This window comes from Lytechinus variegatus, chromosome 3 (genome assembly GCF_018143015.1).
Source record: "Lytechinus variegatus isolate NC3 chromosome 3, Lvar_3.0, whole genome shotgun sequence".
Classification (NCBI taxonomy): domain Eukaryota; kingdom Metazoa; phylum Echinodermata; class Echinoidea; order Temnopleuroida; family Toxopneustidae; genus Lytechinus; species Lytechinus variegatus.
Window position 1 is genome coordinate 33,479,602 of NC_054742.1, and position 23,624 is coordinate 33,503,225.

The following is a 23,624-nucleotide window of genomic DNA, read 5'->3' on the forward strand; positions in this document are numbered from 1 at the left end:
CGATTCTCTGGTAAACGATAGTTTCCATAATAAACTGTGCTACCCGTGGTGTTTCTTTTAGATATTGGAAATAATCAAATCAACATATTCCAATAACGAAGAAATCCCTGATGAAAGACATTACGTCTGGTTAGAACTCTAAAGTGAAGAGGTATTGGCAGACAAATAGGGAACATAATAGTTGCATATGTCACATTCCTTTCTCGGGCAGTGTAAGTGGATTGTTAGAGACTTGGATCCCACTGCATATACGTGCATCATTTGGTGTTTGGATGGTATGAATAAGAAGTCTTACTTGTTTAATATCAATCTGGATTCCTCCTCTGACCATGAATCACCACTGATATTGATGATGGTAGATTGATTATACCATTGAAAGGTAGATTTTTACCGATTACCATGCCAACATGAACAAACAGGAATTGGATTGGGTCAGATCATATTTGACAGACCAACTGTAGGAACCTAGCATTATACATGGAAGTTTAAACGAAGTGAACATCAAAATACAGTCTTCATAATAACACATCATAAAAGTATTCAGCTATCATTTCCATTTTAAAAGTTTCCCATACAATAAATTAATCAAACTACATTAAATATAAAATACCATTTCATGTGAAAACATATATTTTACATACAAACACTGATGAGCTAGACATGAGAGAGGGAGCATTTCTAAGATTAACAAAGAGCTATTTCTTTACTTTTAAAGATCTACCGCAGTCATTAGCACATTCATTTCCAAAGTCTTATAAGAATGTTCCTTTTTACAGTGTTCATTTTTTATTGGACTCTTAAAGAAAATATCATAAACATGAAAATTTACAAGAGGCCTAGATATGGACTTAGTGAAATAATTTGCTCTTGCAAGTCAAGTCATTTTCTTCCAGCAGACTCAGAGTGCCTGAGACCCATACACATTATGAAATACAAAAATGCTGCAATCTCTGGATTTTGGTACTGGTACTTTTTATTAAGAATATTTTTGTTGAAAGATTTTGATGTATTATTATTTTGTTGCAGACTGAGGCTTTGTTGATGGGAACAATCCATGTCCAATATTGTGACTGCATATGATTTTTGCAATGTCAATATTTTGCATATGTTTAACTCTAAAATAATTAGTGGTATCCAATTTTATTGATATTCATTTTATCACATGATTATAGCCATAATGGACAGGTCAAATGTCAAAACCTTGGTGAGACCATTACTACTCTGCGAAGCTCTTGTTGCCTGCATGAGCTATAACACATGGTACATGTACATGAATGGACTGTATGATCTATGTTCTTACTGGAGTCTGATCCCCTTTGTGTTTTGGCCTTATTCCACTATGACACAAAAGAGGTTAAAGTTACTTTACTCCATATTATCATCTAATAAGGTATGTTAAACTTATACAAAAAATCCAACCAGGAGAGTTGTTGTTGAGAAATCAAAATGAATGTTGAGTAACCAGGCAACTGGCTGTATGACAATTATGTTTTTTTTTCAAATGGAGCAATTACTATTTATTGTGATAGGACATGACAATTATAGGTGGAATAAATTACATTCCATACATTACTGCAGCACTATCATAACAGTTGGGATGAGGTGATGAATAAGAAATATATCTTGAAAGTTAACAAAAAAAATTGTACAAATTCTACAGCTATTTTCTTTTTGTACGCTCTCACAATGAAGAGGATTACATTGCTTTATATAAACAGACATAATTTTGAAAAGATACGTACAAAGATATATATTCACAGTAAAATAAATGTACAGGTTTATGATAAAATGACTACATATGTAGGAACTTAAAACAGGTTTACTGAATTACTTAATTAAATCAAAACTAATGTTTAAAATATGTAACAATATCATAGCCACTGGCAATATATGTTTCTCATCGACTTAACAAGGGACAATAGGCAGTAGATGCATGTATTTATTACTGGAACCAATATCAGCATCATCTTACAATCATTCAAAACTCTCTCTGAGGGGGAAAGGAGACTAAAAAAAATGAACGCTAAAAAGAATTGGTTATTTTGACACCTAAATAGAATAATGACATAGCCCACAACTACGAATTCTCCCCCTCCCCCCCCCCCCCCCCATCCTAAGATCTCAGCTATCAATCTACCGAATAACACAGAATATACAATACAGCATCTACAGATTCATGATACCCTGCCTCATTTTCAAATTATGCATAAGTAATAATGCAAATGCATGATTACTTAAATGCATATGCAAATTTCTCATGAAATCAAAATACATTGATTCTAATTTCTGTGCTTATTTTCATTCAAGAGTTCTTCATTGTTAATAATGAGGTATTACGAGTACATGCACCTTTCAGCAATCATGTTTTTTAATTGTAAATAATATTGTCATATCTTTTATTCAAACCAATGACTGCATATATTCAAATTTGGGGGTAAATTCTGATTTCAATTTATATGTCTTTGCTTATAATATACAAATGATGAAAGTTAGTGAGCAACATGGTCAAGAAATTTGTGCGGCGGAATTATTGCAAAAAAAAAGTTGAGGGAGTGAATCAGCCCCGCCCCCCCTCCCCGTATTATTAGGGTAAAAGCATGAAAATGTGACTTGTATACGCACTCACTGTTGGCTACATCCTTGAACCTGTTTTATAATTTCCTATGTTATACTTTATTTTGTAAAATAGTTTGTTTTACATGTATATGCAACTTTATTCAAAAACATAATCCTGCAATGTTAGAGCTGATGTTAGGGCTGACATTTATCCAGGACAACTGATAGCATCCTTTACATTGGCCTTTGATTTTCTCTGTACAGCTTTTTAAATTTTCCACTGTACTTTAATGTGAACTAGAGAAAGGGGGCACTGCCCAACGAAAATTTAAATTCTAGACCTGTGCTGAGAAACAGGGTTTGGGGAAAATGTACTTGGAAACATTCCCTACAAGAACATCTTAACACAAATCAAAGGGAACAGCTCTGGAACTGCAAAATCATTGTGTTCAAAATATGCACTAGATGTGGAACAAAAATTCATAAAAATAATGGTGAAAAAAAATGAAACATATTAAAAGACAAAATTGGTTATTCAGTACCCCCCCCCCAAAAAAAAAAAAAATCTTCATAGCCATATGGTTAAAATTCAGGTGCAGACACAAGTTGCAATACATTTTCTTATAATTGATATCCATAATTCTTTGTTTGTAATGTTGAAGTGTTCAATCATCTATATACTCAAGCATTTATTACGGTAGTAAAGAAATCAGAAACAGAAAAAACCTCAATTCACAAAGTACAACCACACACAGGGAGCCTGACAGAATGACATACAAGTACATGCATGTATTAAATCATAGGACTTAAAAAAATACATATTTCATAAAATATTCCATTATTATACATGTAAGAGTCTATAATCATATTGTAACTACCTACAAACCCAAAACTAATGTCACCATTGGATACTGTCCATGAGTTCTTTCCGTAAACTAAACCTCTTGATGGTCTCATAGCCTAGTACAATGATGAGACTGGTCGGGATGGTAGACAGGAGTCGTGCTGTCAATCCTTTGGTCAGTCCCCCCATGCCTTCATCTGCAAGCAGTTGGCGAAACGTCTTAGTGATGGACTTCTGACCAGTGACCTGCCAGTAAGGAAAGGAATTTCATTAATAGAAGGTACATGTATTTGCCACTTGCCGTTTCTTTTAGCAGATGTTCAAGAGTAGCTTTATTCATCATACAAGCTAAAACCTGAAAACCTAAAAATTTTAGATACCAAGTTATGGCTAAGTAAGAATCAACAATGATTTTCAGACTATCTGTTGCATAGATGGCCGCTATTAATCCTTTTACTTATCTGAGTGATTGGGTTTAATGGTAAGGGTTGGCATTGTATGCAAATCTTATTATTTTGGAAAATCAAACAATACAGTCCTGTAGATTACATCGCACACTACCATTAGGCATTGTGTCGCTCGCATGATCGGCGGCAAAGCTCTCAATGGGGGGGGGGAATCCAACCTTTTTAGGGTTAAAAGCTTCTCTGCAGCATGTTGTTTGGAATCTGTGCATGAGATGATACACTGTGCTAGGTCATGCAAACCATGCCAGATTTGAGGAAATTTTGAAAAAACACTGTTTTTTCTTAATTCATTCATGGCTGCACTAGACATGTAACATGAAACATTGAAACAAGAATGGCACAATTCAATAGCAACTTACCTGTAATCTTGTGCGAACAGTATCCATAGGGTTTGTGATAAATGCTGCACTGCATCCTGCACAGGACCCTGAGACTGCCTGAATAGCTAGAGTAGGCACTTGGAGTTGAAGACTGGTATTCAGGAAGGAGGCAATTAGTTCTGAATATAAAAATGACAAATATTATAAAATATTGAGTAATAAAAAAAAATATAACTCATTTTACAAGGATAATTACTTCAGTTGATCTTCCAGCAGGCCCTGCACAACATATTATTGTCCTTCTCTTTTCTTGAATGCCTGCCAAGATGACGGGTTAAATTAAACATACTCCATAAATTTCTCATAATGCGGCAGGCACTCTATTGCTTAAAGTCACCATGTCTAGAATTGCTCTAAATTTCAAGGTTTTGCTTGGTTCAGGGAACAGCAGAAATAACAGTTGGCCATCAACATCGAGTTTGCAGACACCTTTTTTCAAAACACATATTAGAGTGCTCTCAATTTCCAGACTACCAGTGTGGAATGTGATTGTGCACTGTTGATTGTCCTAAATAGGCATGACAACGTGAAATTTGTGCTAGGCTTCTATAAAGATCCACTTGTTATTAATCAGGGCTTGTACCTGCAGACTGCTCATCATTAAGGTGGTCCAAGACTAGAAAATTATATAAATGCATTCAGAGTTTAGCCCTAAGAAGACGGGGGGGAGCTGAATCAGCCCCCCCCCCTCGACATTTTTCGCGATAAATCCGCCGCTCATAATTTTTTGACCGAGTCCCTTGCTGACTTTTCACTTTCAAGTCTCGCGCAAATTTGTGATCCCCGGGTACGCGGTTCCGAAATTACGCAACATTTCGTAAGTGCATGCAGACCCAGAATTACTAAAAAACGTGAATTTGTGTACAAATCCAATGCAAATAGTGTTTTAGCCAAATTTAAAAATCTATCATTATTTTTTCCTTTTACTGCTTAAAATCAATTAATTTTATCTTGTCAATGGTCAAAATCAAGTCCCTGATAATTTCCATTAAAAAATCATTAAAAAACAAAAAGTCGAAAAACATGGAAATACATAAGAAATTTAGAAAACAATAGAATACATAAGAAAATAAATATGATGTTGAAATTTTTGTAAAATGAATTTGATCAGATGCCAATCTAGAGTATGTGAAGAAAAATTAGCATTTTAGGGGCAATATTTTATTAATTAGAGCAAACTTATGATTTTATGCAAAAATTAGCATAATTAATGAGCAATAAGATTTTTTGCAGAATTTGATATTAGTTTTGTAGATAATGCCATGGGTAATGCGCGTGCCAATTTTCGTTGCGTTCACGCAATGGACGGCCGAGATCATAAGGAGGGGCTGAATCAGCCCCCCCCCCCCCCCCCGTCTTCTTAGGTGTCGAAATAGCCCAGTCTATTTAGGGTTAATGGAGAGTCTGTACCCTCATCCCTATTTTCACTTAATATTATATCTGATATTTTGATGGATTCAAATTTGATCTTTAGGGCTTACCTGTATAGTTGTGATAGAATGTCCACCAAAGAGCACTGTTAGGAACAAATGTCAATAGGGAAGCAACATATCCTCTGTAGAATCCAAAGAACCCATGATTATGGTACGTTTCTTGGGCAAGTTTAAAAACATCATTGAACCTTACGGGTTTGGTTACTGTCTTTGCATCAACTGCTAGTCCCAGCATCATAGTCTTCTGGGAGAGAACATCAACAGGCACCCGTATTGTCTGTGAAACCAGAGAGGCAAATCCACCAGCTATGAAAGTACGAGGGGTGTTGTCCATATTCTCACAAGCCTTTCGCATCATCTCATAGCTAAGAATGTACATTTGCTCTGAACCTATAGATACAAGATTCACAGCAAAACCCTTGTATAATCCTCTGACCCCTTCATATTTGATGATTTTCTTTAATGCATCCCATGTCCCTTTGTAGAGGCTGTTTTGATGCTGCATTTGAAGTCTGGTCTTGATGAGATGGGAAGGATAGACTGAAGTCCGAACAGCAAATGACAGCATGGCACCAAACCCAAAGAACTTTCGCTTGTCCATGTCATCCCATTCAATGATTCGGATGACTCTTTTCTTGGTGGCCATGTTTGAAGAATTCTGGTAAAATGTAATCTGTCAGAACAAATTTAATTTGATTCCTTTACCCTCAGACCTATTAAGCTCCATTTGATCTGTGAAAGAGAAACCATAATTGAAGGAAACTCATTTTATCATAATACATATCAGAGGTATTTTTCTTTGTTGTGACTTTATACAGAATGCTGCATGTCACAATAAGGTGAGACATTACTACAATTTGAAAATGCATTACAAATCCCATATGAAATAAGAAAGCAATGAGGCCCCTGCCCTGTACAGATGAAAATTACACACAGGCTCAGAACAGACACAACCCCATCATTTCTTTCACCAGTCTGTATAAATGATTAATGACAAGTCGACCACCTTTGTAATTCTCCAGTTACATTGAAAACATCATCAGTCATAAATTGCCCTTCATTATTCTTTTAGAAATATCACTAAATGCTGAATTAGATTTTTTGTTGCTGTAATTTGGATATTTTGTAAGCTTGATACTTGTACGCAGTGCTACATGTGGGGGGGGGGGTGGTGATATGCTTCTGAGCAACAGCTATTTATTATGATTTTATCACCCCCTGACCAGCATGTAGGACTGTACTATCGTGTGTTATTAGTATCATGATTTGGTCAATAATATACAAATAATGAATGTTCATGAGTGCAATGGACTGAATACTTCATGAGTTGAAAGATAAAATGATCCATTCAACAAAGCATACACGAGTTGAATGGATCATTCATTTCATCTTTCACTGAACTGAAGTACTCTGTCCATTGCACAGATGAAAATAACATTATTTGTTTTATATGACACCTAAAAATAGATCCTTGTCATTGTGTATTAATAAATTTGAGTGCAAAAGTACATTCAGGATCAGTGCGAACGCAGTCTGTTGATTTTTGCATTGTAAAACATGCGCACCCTATTTACGTGTACTGCCAGTGGTGTTGGCGTGAGCTTGCAATGGACAAAATCTTATGGATCCAAAATTGCACGAATGATGACGTCATTGTAAACTTGGCTGAATAATGATAAACATGAAACAACCAATCTACATAATGTAATGGTAGCCTAAGGATCTTGATCATCATTGTAGATCTAGACCTTGCACAGTTACAAGAATCTCTGCCTTTTAATTTTTTTTTTTTAAATATCTTTTCCAAGTGTTTCGTTCTTTATTGTAGTCTGTCTTTGATTTTGTAATGGACTTTTTTTCATTTTTTTTGCATTTTAATAATTTTTCTCAATTTATAGCAGCTGTGGTTATACCAAGATTTAATCAAATCTATTTTGTATTATCTTTATTTTTTTATTAGTAGGGGATAAGCATTCATAATTTTGGCCGTTTCTAATAAACAAGGCAAAAGCGATTTTGTGTCTCGCCCACTTATGAAAATAACCAGAAATATCGTGATTTGCGAGGGCACGCAACAGAATTGTATCAAAACTTCATTGTGAAATGACTGGGATGGAATAACACTTGTCATAAAAACCTTGCACGTAAACTTTAATATCAGAGATGGCAACATTTCGAAATCAGAATTAGGGAGAATTTGCAACCGACACCAAATTATGTGCGCAGAGCGCACATCTAGAGCGCGGAGCGCTCGACCCATGCGGCCGGGGTCCAGGGCCCGCCTTAGGGCCCTGGAAGCTCTGGGTTTCTAGATGCTCTCTGGTGCAATCTGACCCTTATTTTGGAGCATTTCACATGTTAAGAAAACATTGTTCCCACTTTTTTAACATAAAAATTAAAGAAAATTTGTTGCATTTTTACATGTAAAAAAAAATGAGGGGACAATAGAAGAAAATTACCTATTCAAAAATAATAATAAAAAGGAATTATACTAATCCAGTTAAGAAAAGCTCAGCGCAGATAACGTCTTCCTCCTCACTGGCTGGTCCCTTGCTTGGTGAAATAAGTTAACATAACAGGAGCTAGAAGACTTGTCTTCGCAATGTCTGTATTCCCTGAAATGTCCACGCTGCAAACTGTGCAAAATGCATGGTAAATTCCTCTTTCCGACTTCCGAATACGCGGGTTCTGGAGACTGTATTCAGTCTTATACTTCTGAGACCATTTCTTGGTCTTCATTTGTTGATTTTCCGCCATTTTGTGTCGATATCAACCCATCAATACACCGAAATCTTGCACCAATGTTCCACCGCACGACTCGACAAATCCAGCGGCCGCGAGCGGACACGCCTCGCGAAGCTAGCCGGGCCTACCGGCCTGGTGCACAGTGGATTCCCGTCGGGCATATCACATGCACCAGCTTTTCGCTGCTCCTTATTTGTCTGCCTTTCACACAGAATTTAGTAGCAGCGAACGTAATGGAGTTACTACATGCTAAAGTTAGCAGACGATACATGTACTTTCAATCCAATTTGATCAATGTAAAAACATCGTAATTTCGGGAGGATATGGATGGTAATCGTAAGGGCGGGAATGGGGATGAATTTTCGGGAGCCTCCCGATGAAATCGGGAGGGTTGGCATCTCTGTATATTGACCTGAAGATGACCTTTGACCTTACCATGTGACCTCCGACTGCAGCACATGATGAACGTCCCCCAAGTCCATCTACCAACCAAGTTTTGTTGAAAAGTAACTTCCAGTTGCAGAGTCAGGTGTCATACGAAAGTTTTGCATATAAACTTTAACGTGGACTTTAAAATGACCTTTGATCTTACCATGTGACCTCCGACTGCAGCCTAACATGCAGTTCCCCCAAGTCCATCTACCATCCAAGTTTGGATATACTGTAGAGCTGCCAACTTGGATTAAAAAAATACTTGCATCTGCTGATAGATACCAGGAATCGCAAAATATTTGTTTTAATCAATAAATATCATATAATTTACTTTATGATATTTATCAACCGAAACAAATATTTTACGAATCGTGATATTAATCAGCAAATGCAAGTATTTTTAAAATCTAAGTTACAGTTCTGCACGCGTGTGTATCTAGGTACCGATAACAAAAGAAATAAAAATGGCGACGTAAACAGACGGGGTAAGTGAACGCTCTTGCTCTTAACTTCTTTCAATTTTACTACTATTTATTTAATGAAAATTAAGAAAAATACAAAAAAATGGGTGTAAACATAAAACTTGCCAATGTACATAACTTTGGGCGAAAAACAAAAAATAAAATTGGTGATTTAGGTCTAAGTTCGAGACGGGTAACCCTCGCCTCTACAGAGAGGCATATGAAGCAAATCCAGGCGTTAGGGGAGTGACCTACGTAGGTAGAATTTAGATGAATTTACTCCCCAGACGCCTCCAGGCTAGTGGAGGGGTATGCGGCAAGTGCGATGCAAAGAAAATGGTTGGTAAATATAAAATGATTTATCATATTCATGATTTTTCATAATATTTGGAATAGCAAGTGCGAATTTTTCTTGATTGTAGTTCCTTTACGACTACGCTCTAGCTCTACTCTAGAGCACTCATTCAATGAACAAGTTTTTTATAATATAACCTTGCATGTTCTCAGTTATATCACTTGTTCACTGCAACCATCCTGCCTGTGGGGAATCTACAGGTAGGACTGTGGTATGCAAATGCTGTACATAGCACACTTTAAAAAATCATTAAAATAACACTTTTGTGACCAAAATTACTAATTTCCATACAGTTGCAATTTATTTTTCATTAGGCAACTTGGGAATAATTTTTATATTCACCAGGGCACTCAAAAACTTGAATTTTAGGCATATTTTTGTGTACGCCCTCTATTGGTGGAAAGTGATATGGCAAGAAAATTTTATTTTCAATCTCTATTTTTAATTTAGAAAAAATAATTCAAAGAATCAAATTTACATAAGAGCCAAGTTATATGATGAATAGCTGTATTGTATAAACTGACAGTGTAAGAAAATCAATCATTTGTTTAAAAGAAAAAGAGAAAATAATCAAAAAATTGTCAACCTTATTTTGCCACATATAGAGATGTAACTGAGAACAAGGTTATATCATAACCTTGTTCATTGAATGAGTGAGTTATATCTCCGTGTGTGGCAAAATAAGGGTGGCAATGTTTGGCTTATTTCTCTTTTTCTTTGGGGCAAATGCTTGATTTTTTTACACTGACAGTTTCCATTACACCTATTATTCATACAACTTGGCTCTTATTTAAATTTGATTCTTTAAATCATTTTTTTCTTAATTGAAAATAGAGATAAAAAAATGAAAATTTTCTTGCCATATTACTTTCCACCAATAGAGGGCGTACACAAATATATGCCCAAAATTCCAGTTTTTGAGCGCTCTATTGAATGAGAAAAATTATTCCCAAGTTACTGATGAAAAATAAATTGCAACTGTATGGAAATTAGTAATTTTGGTCACAAAAGTGATATTTTAATGATTTTTTTAAAGTGTGTGCTCTGTACAACATTGGCATACCATAGTCCTACCTCTAGATTCCCCACAGGCAGGGTGGTAGCAGTGAACATGTGCTCTAGAGTAGCCTGGGGCGTTTTGGGGAGTGAAAGTTATATACTGTACGTATGGAGTCACTCCCCACTAACGCCTGGTACTCCTACCTATACTTCCCCACATACGGGTACAAAACCAGAAACTTTCGCAAATCGCGTGCTGTCGCCAAGCGGAAGACAAAGAAATCAAGATGGCAACGTAAACACGGCCGTAAGCTCTTCCCATCTTTTCATAACAAATCTCTCGTATTTTTAAATGAATTCTTCTTTAAAAATGAAATCAATATCGCAGAAATGTTGGAAATGAAGTTGGACCCCATGTACATGTTTTAGGGCTAGGCCTAGATCTTTTAGAGGGAAAGTAGAATTCTCGGGGGCGAAAGTTTCTGGTTTTGTACCCGTATGTGGGGAAGTATAGGTAGGAGTACCAGGCGTAGTGGGGAGTGACTCCATACGTATAGTAGATAACTTTCACTCCACAAAACGCCCCAGGCTACTCTAGAGCACCCATGGGTTCAAAGCATCTCGCGTGCGAAGGAATATCAGTTGTATGCACGCGACACACACAACACAGTTAAAGTTTGCTGGGCTTTTGCCCACATAAAATATGACTTAAAATTTCATATATCACATTCTGCTATGACACTTACCGAATCATTTAGATCCTTCCGTGACTTCTCCTTGAAGTTTCTTTTAAAAAACATGTATATTTTCTTGATCTTTAGTGAAGATTTTACGGAGATGAAATCTGCTCAGCGCGGATATCAATTTTCGCCTAAAGAGGGCGCGTGATTAATATTCAGATCAAAGACACGACAAGGGAAAGACTAGGCACCTACACTATTTCTACACGCAAATCGACGCAAGGCATTACGCGAAGTCCGTGAAGTGTTCAATCTTTTCATTGTATAGACTTTGGGATATCGTATACGTAATATTATTGGTGTTGTTGTTGCTGTTTTAGCTTATACGGCGCGTGTCATTCAGTAGTGAATATTTGCGCCAGCATAATTTGCGGTAATTTTATTTATAAATTTTTCTGTACTAAAATCAATTCAGTAAAAGTCAGGTACGGCGCTGCATTATTCGCGCAATTTTGGAGATTCACAACAGACTGTCATCACAAATCACTTAACCACTTCAGATGTATTTTCTGGCCAAGCCCGGATCGGTACATTGATCAGGTTTCTCAGCTACTGCATGATGCGCATGCGTAGCCTTAGGCCCCCCCAATACCAGTCAAGGCTGTGTGATGTCTGTTGACGAAATGATCTCCTTCAACCGAGTTTCAAAATAGCTCTATGTTAATACAAATGGTTAGGTTCGAGACAAAACAAACGTTCTGAGTCTTGTGCAGTTATCGTGCATTGGGTTAATTTTCACATCTCATAGTTTGTTCAATATATCAAATATTTACAAATTAATAAGATCATACGGAAGACATATATGTAATGCATTCATATCTAACACATTCATATCTAACACGTATATAATTATATATATTTTTTTTCCAACATGGGTTTATAAGACTCAACAAACATATCAATATTCATATATGAATGGAACTAATACAAAGTTCAATTATTTCAATTAACAATAATGACTCGAATATACTATGTGAATCTTTGGGTCCTTCTTACGAAGGATACCAAAGCTTTTTGATGCGAGTACTCTGCTGAATTGAGAAGTCTCTTTATATCAAATTCGCTTTCATTTATTTCAAGTATTATTAAAGCTTGTACTGCTGGTTTCTTTCCAGGCACGTATATTATTTTCATTTTTTTTTAATTTAAATGTCATCTTTTTAAATTCATTGCAAATAAGTGTTATCATCACCAATAATAATCTTTAATTATGTTTTTGAAGGTATTTCGTTCATTGATACCCATAATTAGTAAATTAATTATAAGGATTGCGCATTCAAAGATTTAGATAGTTATAAAATTACCGAGGAGCTGAATCAAGGTTGTGAAATTATTAGCGCCACCAACGGGCTTCCTTGTATTTCTGTGGAAGAGACAAGCGAAGTCACTTTCGAGGCCGAGGTAAGTAAATTTGCTTTTTTTAATGATTATGATTTTAAAATAATTTCCTATTTGTTAATTGCCCCCATTGCTACTTACCGGCAAGAGCCCCGGTGCGTAGCGAGAAGGAGTTTCGTCAAATATTACTTCAGCAATGAAGCGATGTTTGCCGACTACTTCGAAATCCAGGGTCAAACACGGTCTTTTGTATGAGGTTAGTACATACTAACCTCGTACAATGTGTAAGTGACTCTAGAGTAGATCTAGACTCTAGAGTAGTCTCTATGAGAGTCCACTTGTTCACTGCTACCACCCTGCCTGTGGGGAATCTACAGATAGGATTATGGTATGCCAATGTTGCACAGAGCACACTTTAAAAAAATCATTAAAATATCAGTTTTGTGACCAAAATTACTAAGGCCAAGTAAAATAAGAAAGTAGTTGATCGTCCTCGCGCACATCACTTTTGGCCGCCGCATGAAAATTTTTGCTATTTACTATTTTCTAAAAAAAAAAAAAAAAAAAAAAAAAAAAAATTGTGATGTTTCTCGTCCTCGCCATCTTCCCTTTTTAATTGCAGCATCAATTTTCTTGTTATTAACTATTTTTATGGCTGCTGAATAACGAAAAAATTCACAAGATTACTCTGGGATCTCTCTCGCAACTTCAAAAATAATTGCAAAGTCCGATATCGCCGTAATTGCAAGAAAGAAAAAAATTCTGATTTGTTTTTTTATTGGATTTTGAAGATACCATCATAAATTAGCAAGGAAATAAAATTTGCAAACCCGGAAAAGATCCAGTAGTATTAAACATTATGTAAACGAACAAGCACCCGAAAACTGCGATGCGAAACCATACCCAGAGCTAAAAATGAGATTGGCTCTGGAAAATTGAACAAGACTCCATGACAATAAAAAAGACCCCCCCCCCATGCATTTTTTTTACCCTTACATAAATTAAAATGTTTAAATTATTCACTTGACATGAACATTCTGTTTGACAACAATACAGTACCAGTATACATCAGTAATAATACATCAATAGATTTTATTTTCCATAGATTTCCAATCAATCATAGATGTATATATATATTTCTAATCATTTATTATTACTATTGAGCATACATCGTTCACATAATTCGAGCTTGACATGGCCTGACAATCATTTGAATAAAAAATAGCAAAAAAAATAGTAAATAGTAAGGACCTCCCTCATCACTGATGTCAAAAATCGGACCGAGAAAATGCCTCCGTGTTCTTAAAAAAAATAGTAAGATAGCAAATAGCAAGGACCTCCCTCATCACCGCTCTCAAAAAACCCGGACGATCAACTACTATCTTTTTTTACTTGGCCTAATTTCCATACAGTTGCAATTTATTTTTCATAAGTAACTTAAGAATAATTTTTGTATTCACCAGAGCACTCAAAAACTTGACTTTGGGGCATATTTTTGTGTACGCCCTCTTTTGGTGGAAAGTAATATGGCAAGAAAATTTTCATTTTTTATCTCTATTTTTAATTAAGAAAAAAATTATTCAAAGAATCAAATTTAAATAAGAGCCAAGTTGTAGGAAAAATAGGTGTAATCACTCATTCAATGAAAAAGGTTATGATATAACCTTGTTCTCAGTTATATCTCCATGTGTGGCAAAATAAGGGTGGCAATGTTTGGCTAATTTTCTCTTTTTCTTTGGGGCAAATGCTGGATTTTTTACACTGACACAGACAGTTTCCATGAGACCTGTTATTCAATAAAACTTGGCTCTTATTTAAATTTGATTCTTTCTATCATTTTTTCTTAATTAAAAATAGAGATCAAGAAATGAAAATTTTCTTGCCATATTACTTTCCACCAATAGAGGGCGTACACAAAAATATGCCCAAAACTCAAGTTTTTGAGCGCTCTGGTGAATACAAAAATTATTCCCACGTTACTAATGATAAATAAATTAAAACTGTATGGAAATTAGTAATTTTGGTAACAAAAGTGATATTTTAAGGATTTTTTAAAGGGGAAGTTCACCCTAAAGAAAACTTTGTTGTAAAAATAGCAGAAAACATAGTAAAAAATATTGGTGAAGGTTTGAAGAAAATCTGTTAAATAGTAAGAAAATTATTAGAGTTCAAAATTTGGGATTTGTGACGTCATAAACGAGCAGCTGCCCCATGTGTTATGTAATATAAAATGCATGAATTTCAAATTTTGTATGGTTCCTGATGACTTAATTTTGTTTTCTTTTCATGATCGGGTGTGAAATGATTTGTCTTTTGATATACAAAAGTTACAGTGAAAACCATTTTCAATTTTCTGAGAAAATGACATTTCATTGATTTTTTACCATTCGCTATGTAGGAATGCTGCTCGCATATGACGTCACAAATCAAATAATTGAAATTCTAATAACTTTTTAATTATTTGATGAATTTTTCTCAAACCTTCGGCAATATTTTTTATTATTTTTTCTGCTATTTTTGCAATAAACTTTTTGTCAGGGTGAACTTCCCCTTTAAAGTGTGTGCTCAATACAGCATTGGCATACCATAGTCCTACCTGTAGATTCTCCACAGGCCAGATGGTAGCAGTGAACAAGTGGGTGTAATGAAAACTGTCGGTGTAAAAAATCGAGCATTTGCCCCAAAGAAAAAGAGAAAATAAGCCAAACATTGCCACCCTTATTTTGCCACACATGGATATATAACTGAGAACAAGGTAATATTATAACCTTGTTCATTGAATGAGTGTGAGACTGAGAGTCTAGTTATCATTTTAAATGTGAAATAAAATTATTAAAGGTGTCCGGCAATAGGATACACTGCCATACAGCTACAGTTGAATAATTTCTAGATATTAATGCTAAGTTCTAAGCTAGGGCGACCCAAATGCGCGTGAACCGAGTCCCAGTTTTTGAACACGGTTAAGTACAGGGGTGTCGCCCAGAGACTCAGAGTGGTTCAGGTCACTATCAATTAAAAATCCCAACACAATTCCCAGCATGTGGGACTGCAAATAAAATGCCGCATTCATCTATCAGTGCCAGTCTAAATTTAGTCTTAATCTTATCAAGGAGATGTCTCATATAATAAAGAGCAATGTACGTTTTTCCTTATGCATTTCCAAGTGAAGTAAAAAATATATTTTCATGAAAAGTTACATCTGAAACAAATACATTAGATCAACAATCTACTTACCAAATAACTCACATTAGATCTGAGAGAGCACGTACCAACGAACGTAGAGGGCAGCAACACACAAGCGTGTTGCTTTTAGGAAGGTCCACTCCGCTCAGAATTTGTTTCAGTCAGGGGGAGACCCCGGGGAGACCTGCAAGCCTTTCCAATATCCTTCTTGATAGTTAGTTCATTAACTACACTAAGGTTTTTATTTCTCTCAATGGGTATTAAGAGTACCTTTAGGTGGTCTGCTTTTGTGGCATTTAATTATTCCTGTTTTGAAAGGAGTTGACGGCGCGGTGTGCCAAAGTCAGTATCTGCTGCCAGCTCTTGATCCACATCACTCGAACTACCCTCTCTCAATCTTTTTTTTTGCTAATTTTAGCTTCCTAATAACTTGAACCCCCCCCTCCTCTTCTGGGGCTTGCACTGAGCTAGATTCTCCGCCAATGTTTGGCGGGAAATTCAAACCCTCGCTATCTAAGTGCAAAGTGCATGAAAGGACCAAAAATGACAGCTTACCTACTGCAATCCGGAAATTCCTCAAATTAGTAATTGCAAAATCCAGGATTAAATCCAAATTCCTATATATATCCAAAATGATAAGAAAATGAAGCAACATAGCACAACATAGCACAACTCGACTTGTCACGCGCCATCTGCGCTAATTATGTGACTATTCGTTTTTCCGACACTTGATGATGATCTTAACTACAAAGTTGCATCCGAGTCTTAATGTATTGTCGTGTTGGTCGCTTATGGGATTCACCCACGTCTGAATTTTTTTCTTATTCCACATTTGAAGGACTTTGCTGAGAAGGAAAACAGCCGGTTGTAGCGTAAAAGTAAGTTTTTACCGTGGACGAGTAATTGGTTAGATCTATTCTAGCCGTAATTAGTGTCGGTCCTACATTGGCGTGCAGTATGCCTAAAGTACTAAAGGAATGGTGCTTGGGTAAAGTAGGATCAATTACATCCTTTGAAGAATGGAGACAGAGTCTTTTGTACACCTTGAATCTTGATCCTAATTTGCTTTCTTCCTTTCTGAGTCGGTAACCTCGTTCATAGGTGTAACATGGGGTAAGAAAACAAAAGCTAACCCCACAAGGGGTTTCATAGATGACAATCCCTCCGTTCCTTCAGAGTTACGCAAGACTGCTCAACAGAAAGCGATCCCTACTTGATTTTATGCTTGGTCGAATAGCTAATGTTTGTCCAGTCATTGCCAGAAATTCTATTGTTTGCAATTCGTGGGTTCGAATCCTAGCCATGTCGTGTTTTCCTTCAGCAAGAAATCTATCCACACTGTGCTGCACTCGACCCAGGTGTATGGGTACCCGGCAGGATTAATTCCTTGAATGCACCAAGCGCCTTTAGTAGCTGGAGCTACAGCCAGGGTAATATATTATAGTGCTCCACTGAATAGGTAACTAGATAGATCGGCGCCTCATAAATGCTTATTACGGTTTCTAGGCAACAGGTGCTCATTTTTTTTATTTTTGCGAGATAAAGCTGGAATCTGATGAGCGACCAAAAGATTTATATAAAAGATTACTTGCGTTTGTCGAGAACAATTTGTTGACGGCTGGTGGTGTTATTACCCATCACAGTGATCCCATATCCTGGATGATGAAGAGCTTTCGCCTACAATTGAGAATTTCATTGTTCTGCAGATATTTCGCCTTTTGCACCCTGACCTTCCTCAGGTGGTGAATTAAGCAGAGGTACGGCACAGAACTCCGTTCACGCACACTTGCGTCCCTAAAACCTGAAATTTCTCAGGCCCTTATTAGTCTTTTGGAGTCAGTTGAATGTTCCAGGGCAATGCGTACAACGGCTTTTACGCCTCAGTGGCGGATCCAGAGGGGGGCGCCCCGGCGCGCGCCCCCCCCCCCCCTATTTTCGCCGGATTTTTTTTTTTTTTTTTTAGGGTTATATTTACTGGATTGGTACAATGTAGTCAATTTCAAGGGCTAGATCTAGTCAAAACTATATTTCAACGTACGCTCATGGCCTTTGTGTTCACACAAATGCACCTCTGTCATACTGTATTACAATATTTTTTTTTTTTTGTCCTCATCAGAGGTATTTATTACATCAAAATCAATAATCAAACACATACAATAAATACAATTACTTTCATATTTCACGACCTTTTGATTTCATTATACTGTTTTTCTGATATTTTTTTTTTTATATTGTTACTCTTTTACATTGAAATCAATAAACAAAACACAAACGATATATATATATAATTAGTTTCACATTTCACAGGCTTTTGATTTCGTTGTACTGTTTTTCTGTTAGTTTTATCTCATTACTCTTTTCAAGAAATCTTAAATTAATGACTAATTCTCTCTTGAAATCTGACAACATAGAAAAATAACTGAATTTTTTTGAAGTGAACTGAGCCAACATATAGACTCTATAAATCGTATATTGTGCGAAAACCAAAATTACATTAAGAAAAGCCATGTTTTCATTTTCAACATCGTGGCCAATCAATAGTGTTTTCTCATTAATCCGAATATTGACATTAAACTGGATCTTGATAAAATACCGTAGTTTTTGCCAAAATAAATTCACATGTGGACAATGCAACAAAACATGATCTAAAGTTTCAATTTGTTTACAATGGTTACAAGTCATGTCTGATGTGATATTCCATCGAACTAAATTCTCTTTGTACGGCAAAATCCGATGCAGCAATTTGAAATTATATTGTTTAACTCTGTTATTAAATAATTTTCCAAACTTAAATTTTAGCAATTTACTCCAATCATAATCTTCTGCAAGTGATAGACTGTCTTGCCAAAAATATAACACCGTTGGGTGTAAATTCTTTTTTATATCTACAAAATATGTGTAGAATTGCTTTGTTTTTGATATTGTAATGTCAATTGAGTCACCAGTTTTAATTTGAATAAATTTGTCGTTTTGCGTTGATTGATCATGGTGATTTTCAAGCTGAGCAGTGTTCAATTTATCGAACCAATATTTTGGAAAAGCAGTTTTAATTTTAGCATATTGAAATAAGATACAAAGAGAATTCATCGACAGTAAGTCTGTAATACTTTCGGAGTTTTTCCATGAACCATTTTCAATTAAATGGTGTACTTTAACTATACCCTTATCGTACCATTTTCTGAAATACAGTAACTTGTTTTCATGTTTTATATTTGAATTATTCCATATGATTTCATTTTCAAATTGAGTTACTTCGAATATATTAAGATAGTGAAGTTCAGCCCATGAAGTAAGTAAGTCTGTATAAAATGTAGGTAATGAATATTTTTTGCATAATTTGATCATGTCTATAGGAGAACAGTTACATTGAATAGATAAAGGTATACCGCCTAATTTATGTAACCAAAACTCACAAATATATATCCATGGTGGTTCATCACCTCTTACAATTTTTGGTAACCAAGAAAGTGTGAGTGATTTCAATCTAGAATCTATATCAATCATACCCAAACCACCATATTGGGGTGAATTAATAATGTAAGCTCTTTTCACTTTTTCTCTTTTAGAATTCCATAAAAATGAATGAATTATTTTATTAAGTTCTTTGATATAATTTTTGGGCATGACATAGCATGTGCTTAAGTATATTAACTGTGATACAAGTAACATTTTTATAATAACTATTCTCCCATAGTATGTCAGATTTCTCATCTTCCAAAGATTTATAATACGTTTGATTTTATCTATCTTTACAGACCAATTAAGAACATTGAAGTCATTTATGTTCTTGCATAATACAACACCAAGATATTTAATTGGTTCATCAGACCATTCCAAGTTGCATATACCATTTGTTTCATTGTAATTTATATTAAGTGGCATAACTTTGGTTTTATCTAAATTAAGTTTTAAGCCAGAATATTCCCCGAACTTAATAACCTCTTGAATTGCAACATTTCCTGCCTGGACGGAATTAACAAAAAGAGCGGTGTCGTCTGCTAACTGTGAGATCTTTAATTCTTTTGAAAATGGTTCTTTGTGGAATGGAATCTTAATACCACTGATTTTCTTGTTTGACCTTATCTGTGACGCCATTACTTCAACAACCAAAACAAATAACAAAGCCGATAGAGGGCACCCTTGCCTTACACCCTTTTCTATCTTAAACTGTTTCGAAATCCAACCATTATTTATTACCTTTCCCCCAGCGTTTTTATATAATACTTTAACCCATTGGATAAATGAATCTTTAAAGTTCAATCTTGACAGGGTTTCGAAAAGAAAGCTATGTCTCACACAATCAAATGCTTGTTTGAAGTCTAAAAAAAGTACCAATCCTTGTTGTTCCAAGATTTTGCAATAATCAATAACATCTTGTACCAACCTTAAGTTGTCTGAGGCTGAACGCCCCTTAATATAACCTGTTTGATCAAACGAAACAATTTTTTGGATTACTCGTTGAAGGCGTTGTGACAAAACTCTCGCTAAAATCTTATAATCTATATTTAATAATGAGATTGGCCTCCAATTATCTAATAATCTACTATCCCCTTTTTTAAATAACAGTGTGAGTATACCTTGCCTTTGACTTTCTGACAAACCCCCTTGAGCGTATCCTTCATTTAGACTGTCGATTAGCAAATCTTTTATGTCTGGCCAAAAACATTTATAAAACTCCGAGCTCAATCCATCGCAACCAGGTGCCTTATTATTTTGCATTGATAGCAAAGCTTTATAACATTCTTTTTCTGTCACCAGTCCTTCACAACTTAGTGCATCCTTCTCATCTAATACTTTCAATTCAATATTGTTTAAGTATGATTTAATGTTTATATCATTATCGTTATAGTTATTTTTGTACAATTTACTGAAGTAATTATTAATAATCTTCAAAATTTCTGTTTTCTTTGTAAATGTTTTACCGTTTTGTACAATACAATTAATCTCTTTTTTCTTGCCATTTATGGTTTCTTTTTTCAAAAAATACTTGGACGACTTTTCGCCAGACTCCATCCATTTCTCTCTAGCTCTAATATACGCACCTTTGCACTTATATGTGTAAAGTTTATCTAATTCATTTCTAATTGTTTCTAACTTATCAATTTCTTTCTTGTTTGGATTTTTATCAGCCTTTTCACTTTGTTTATTGAGATCATCTTGTAACTTTGCAAAATAACATTTTCTTTCTTCTTGTTTTTGTTTAGAATATTTCACAGTGACCTCTTTTATTTTAATTTTACACATTTCCCATATAAGCTGTGGACTTTCATTCATGAATTCCATTTTTACTTTATCAATCACATGTTTAATACAGATTTTAAAATCTTGTTCTAATAAGTGTGAATTGTTTACTTTCCAATAACCTTTTCCTTTCCCAATACCACTCAATTTCAACTTTAGCGAAATGGCATTATGATCACATTTAAGTGCTGGGCGTATATCAGTGCTGTACATTGAAGGATATAGAGTTGTTGAAATTAGCCAGTAATCTAATCTAGAATAGATACCAAAAAACCTCTGTCTCCAAGTAAATTGTTTCTTTGTCGGATATAATTTCCTCCAAACATCAACCAATTCATTTTTTTGAATGAATTTCTTGAAATGATTGGGTGGTTTATAAACTCGAGATGCGCCACGGGAATCTAAATAAGTTTGTGTAGTATTCCAATCACCTCCACAAATTAATATATCTCCAGGTTTCTTAATTTTGTTAAACCAATGGAGTAGGTTTTTAAAAAATATGACTTTATCAGAATATTTTGTTGGCGCATAAACATTCAATAATAAATAGCAACAATTGTTATACATTAATCTAAGAGCAACGGTCCTTCCATCATTTCTGGCATAGACGTTTACAATTTCTAGGGGTAATCTCTTTCTTAATAATATTGAAACCCCTTTGGAGTGGTTAGACCCATTACTAAAAAAACATGGACCATTCCATTGTGATGAAATCTCATGTTCAAGTTCTTTCGTCCAGTAAGTTTCTTGTAAGCAAACAATATCTGTCTTTTGTGCACGAAGCCACGATATAATTTTGCTTCTTTTCGTTTTATCCCGCATTCCTCTCACATTCAGGGATATAAGATGAAGAGAAGTCGAGTCACCATTCATTGATTTTGTTGATTTTGAATTAATTTCTTCCATTTCATAATCGACTTATACTTTTCCATTTCGTTCATTGTTCGCTTACTACTAGTGTTTTCCTTTGCACTCTGCTTTTTTGCTTGTTTTCTTTCCTTTCAGTTTCCTTTTCGTAGATGTTTTTCCATGTTTTTGCCTGTCTGGAGTTGGAGTTTCCGGCGATAGTGGTGATTTCTCGTCGTCACTTGAAGTCGAGTAACAGCTTGTGAATTCATCTTCTCCATCATCATCTGTATTGCAATATGTAAATTCCGGAATTCCAGGGCGCGCAAGTCGATTGGTTGGAAAGTTGCACCACTTGTAATCGGGAGTTGCAGTGCAGTGACCAGTGTGAAGATGTTGGATTGGGTATCATTTTTTCCCGAAATTTTGTGTTTTTTGTAACATGCGTTTGTCCGTCTTTATGGCAAATACATGTAAATTGTAAGTAACAGATCGCGAGAGAAAGTGTCAACGATGCGAATGATAATGTCTATCCCCGAGATTATTCTTCACTCAAAGATGAAGCCCTATATCGGGCGCCACGTGCGCAGCATTATCATTCTGCCTTGGTCATGTACGTTTTCACTGAAATGTATAGGTCAGACATATTTGTATTTAATGTAAACTAACTTTTACACTTTCTGGTAGATTCAGAGGCATATTATCCAGGGCGCCCCAACTAAGTTTCGCCGAAGCAATCATTCCAACGAAATATCAAGGAGCAAAATTGTATATTCTCAATCACCAGTCGACCCCACTCCGCGTTTGCTGTGTATAGGCAGCTATATACTTTCCATATTTTCATCTTAAAAAAATAAAAGTCATGATTGAGCTCAAACTTGGCAGGAATAGCTTTGCCCAACAGAAGGCAATCAATACAGTTTACAACATTTACTTTGTTGGTTGGAAAGCTAGTATACATTGATTCAACATGTAGAAAAAACATCAAATTGGAAGCCTATATGAATTCATGGTCTAAACAAGTTGTAATTTCATAAATGAAAAGCTTACAAAATGCCTTCTGAACTCTGTATACCGAAGACGAGCCTCGGTTTATTTTACATTTTCTGCCACTGATAGTTATAACTTATACAATTATGGACTGGATATCAAAGCTCCTTACATGTATTTTCTAGCATTTTATCATTGACCTTATTTAATTATTTGTGGCAGTGGCGTACCGTGGGTCACGGCATTGGGGGGGCACCAGCAAAAATTTCGGGTCACTTAGGGAGCGCGCGAAGCGCGCTCAGTTGTCAGGTATACTGACCTAATAGAGATATTTTAAGGACATGCAGTGCCATCAAACGAATATGTATCTCACTGATTAAATAATGCGAGCGCGAAGCGCAAGCTGAAAATTTTTGATATTGAGGGCTAAAAATTGACATCATAAGCAAATTGTTTTGTGATCATGATACTTAACTGTCTCGTTAAACAAACAATGCGAGCGCGAAGCGCGAGCTAAAATTTTTGTATTTACTGACCCTAAACAAGGAAATTTTAAGGATTATATTTTAGAATCCATTAAGAGTATAAATATCTCACCATAGTCATCTAATGCT

The 23,624-nt window shown here is 35.5% G+C and overlaps 2 protein-coding genes across 2 annotated transcripts in view; one reads left to right on the forward strand and one right to left on the reverse strand.

The window, feature by feature from the left end:
* Positions 1-906: 906 nt before the first annotated feature.
* LOC121410826 (solute carrier family 25 member 44-like) lies at positions 907-6,412 on the reverse strand. Its single transcript, XM_041603140.1, has 3 exons — positions 5,729-6,412; positions 4,227-4,366; positions 907-3,646 (listed from the first exon to the last, which is right to left on the reverse strand). Exons 1-3 carry the CDS (start codon positions 6,324-6,326, stop codon positions 3,455-3,457), a joined length of 930 nt encoding a protein of 309 aa, XP_041459074.1. The 5' UTR covers positions 6,327-6,412; the 3' UTR covers positions 907-3,454.
* A 10,090-nt stretch (positions 6,413-16,502) lies between these two features.
* LOC121410827 (uncharacterized methyltransferase-like C25B8.10) overlaps positions 16,503-23,624 on the forward strand; it is a 46,983-nt gene continuing 39,861 nt past the window's right edge. The window contains exon 1 of the mRNA XM_041603142.1: positions 16,503-16,811. The gene's annotated coding sequence lies outside the window, so the exon portion shown is untranslated. The remainder of the gene's footprint in view (positions 16,812-23,624) is intronic.

Excerpts from the sequence above, each read along its gene's own strand:
- LOC121410826 (XM_041603140.1), bottom strand. The coding sequence starts at position 6,326 with ATGGCCACCAAGAAAAGAGTCATCCGAATCATTGAATGGGATGACATG. Across the intron at positions 4,367-5,728 it reads ATTCTATCACAACTATACAG|AACTAATTGCCTCCTTCCTG; the intron begins GTAAGCCCTAAA and ends TTTTATATTCAG. Across the intron at positions 3,647-4,226 it reads CTGTTCGCACAAGATTACAG|GTCACTGGTCAGAAGTCCAT; the intron begins GTAAGTTGCTAT and ends CCTTACTGGCAG.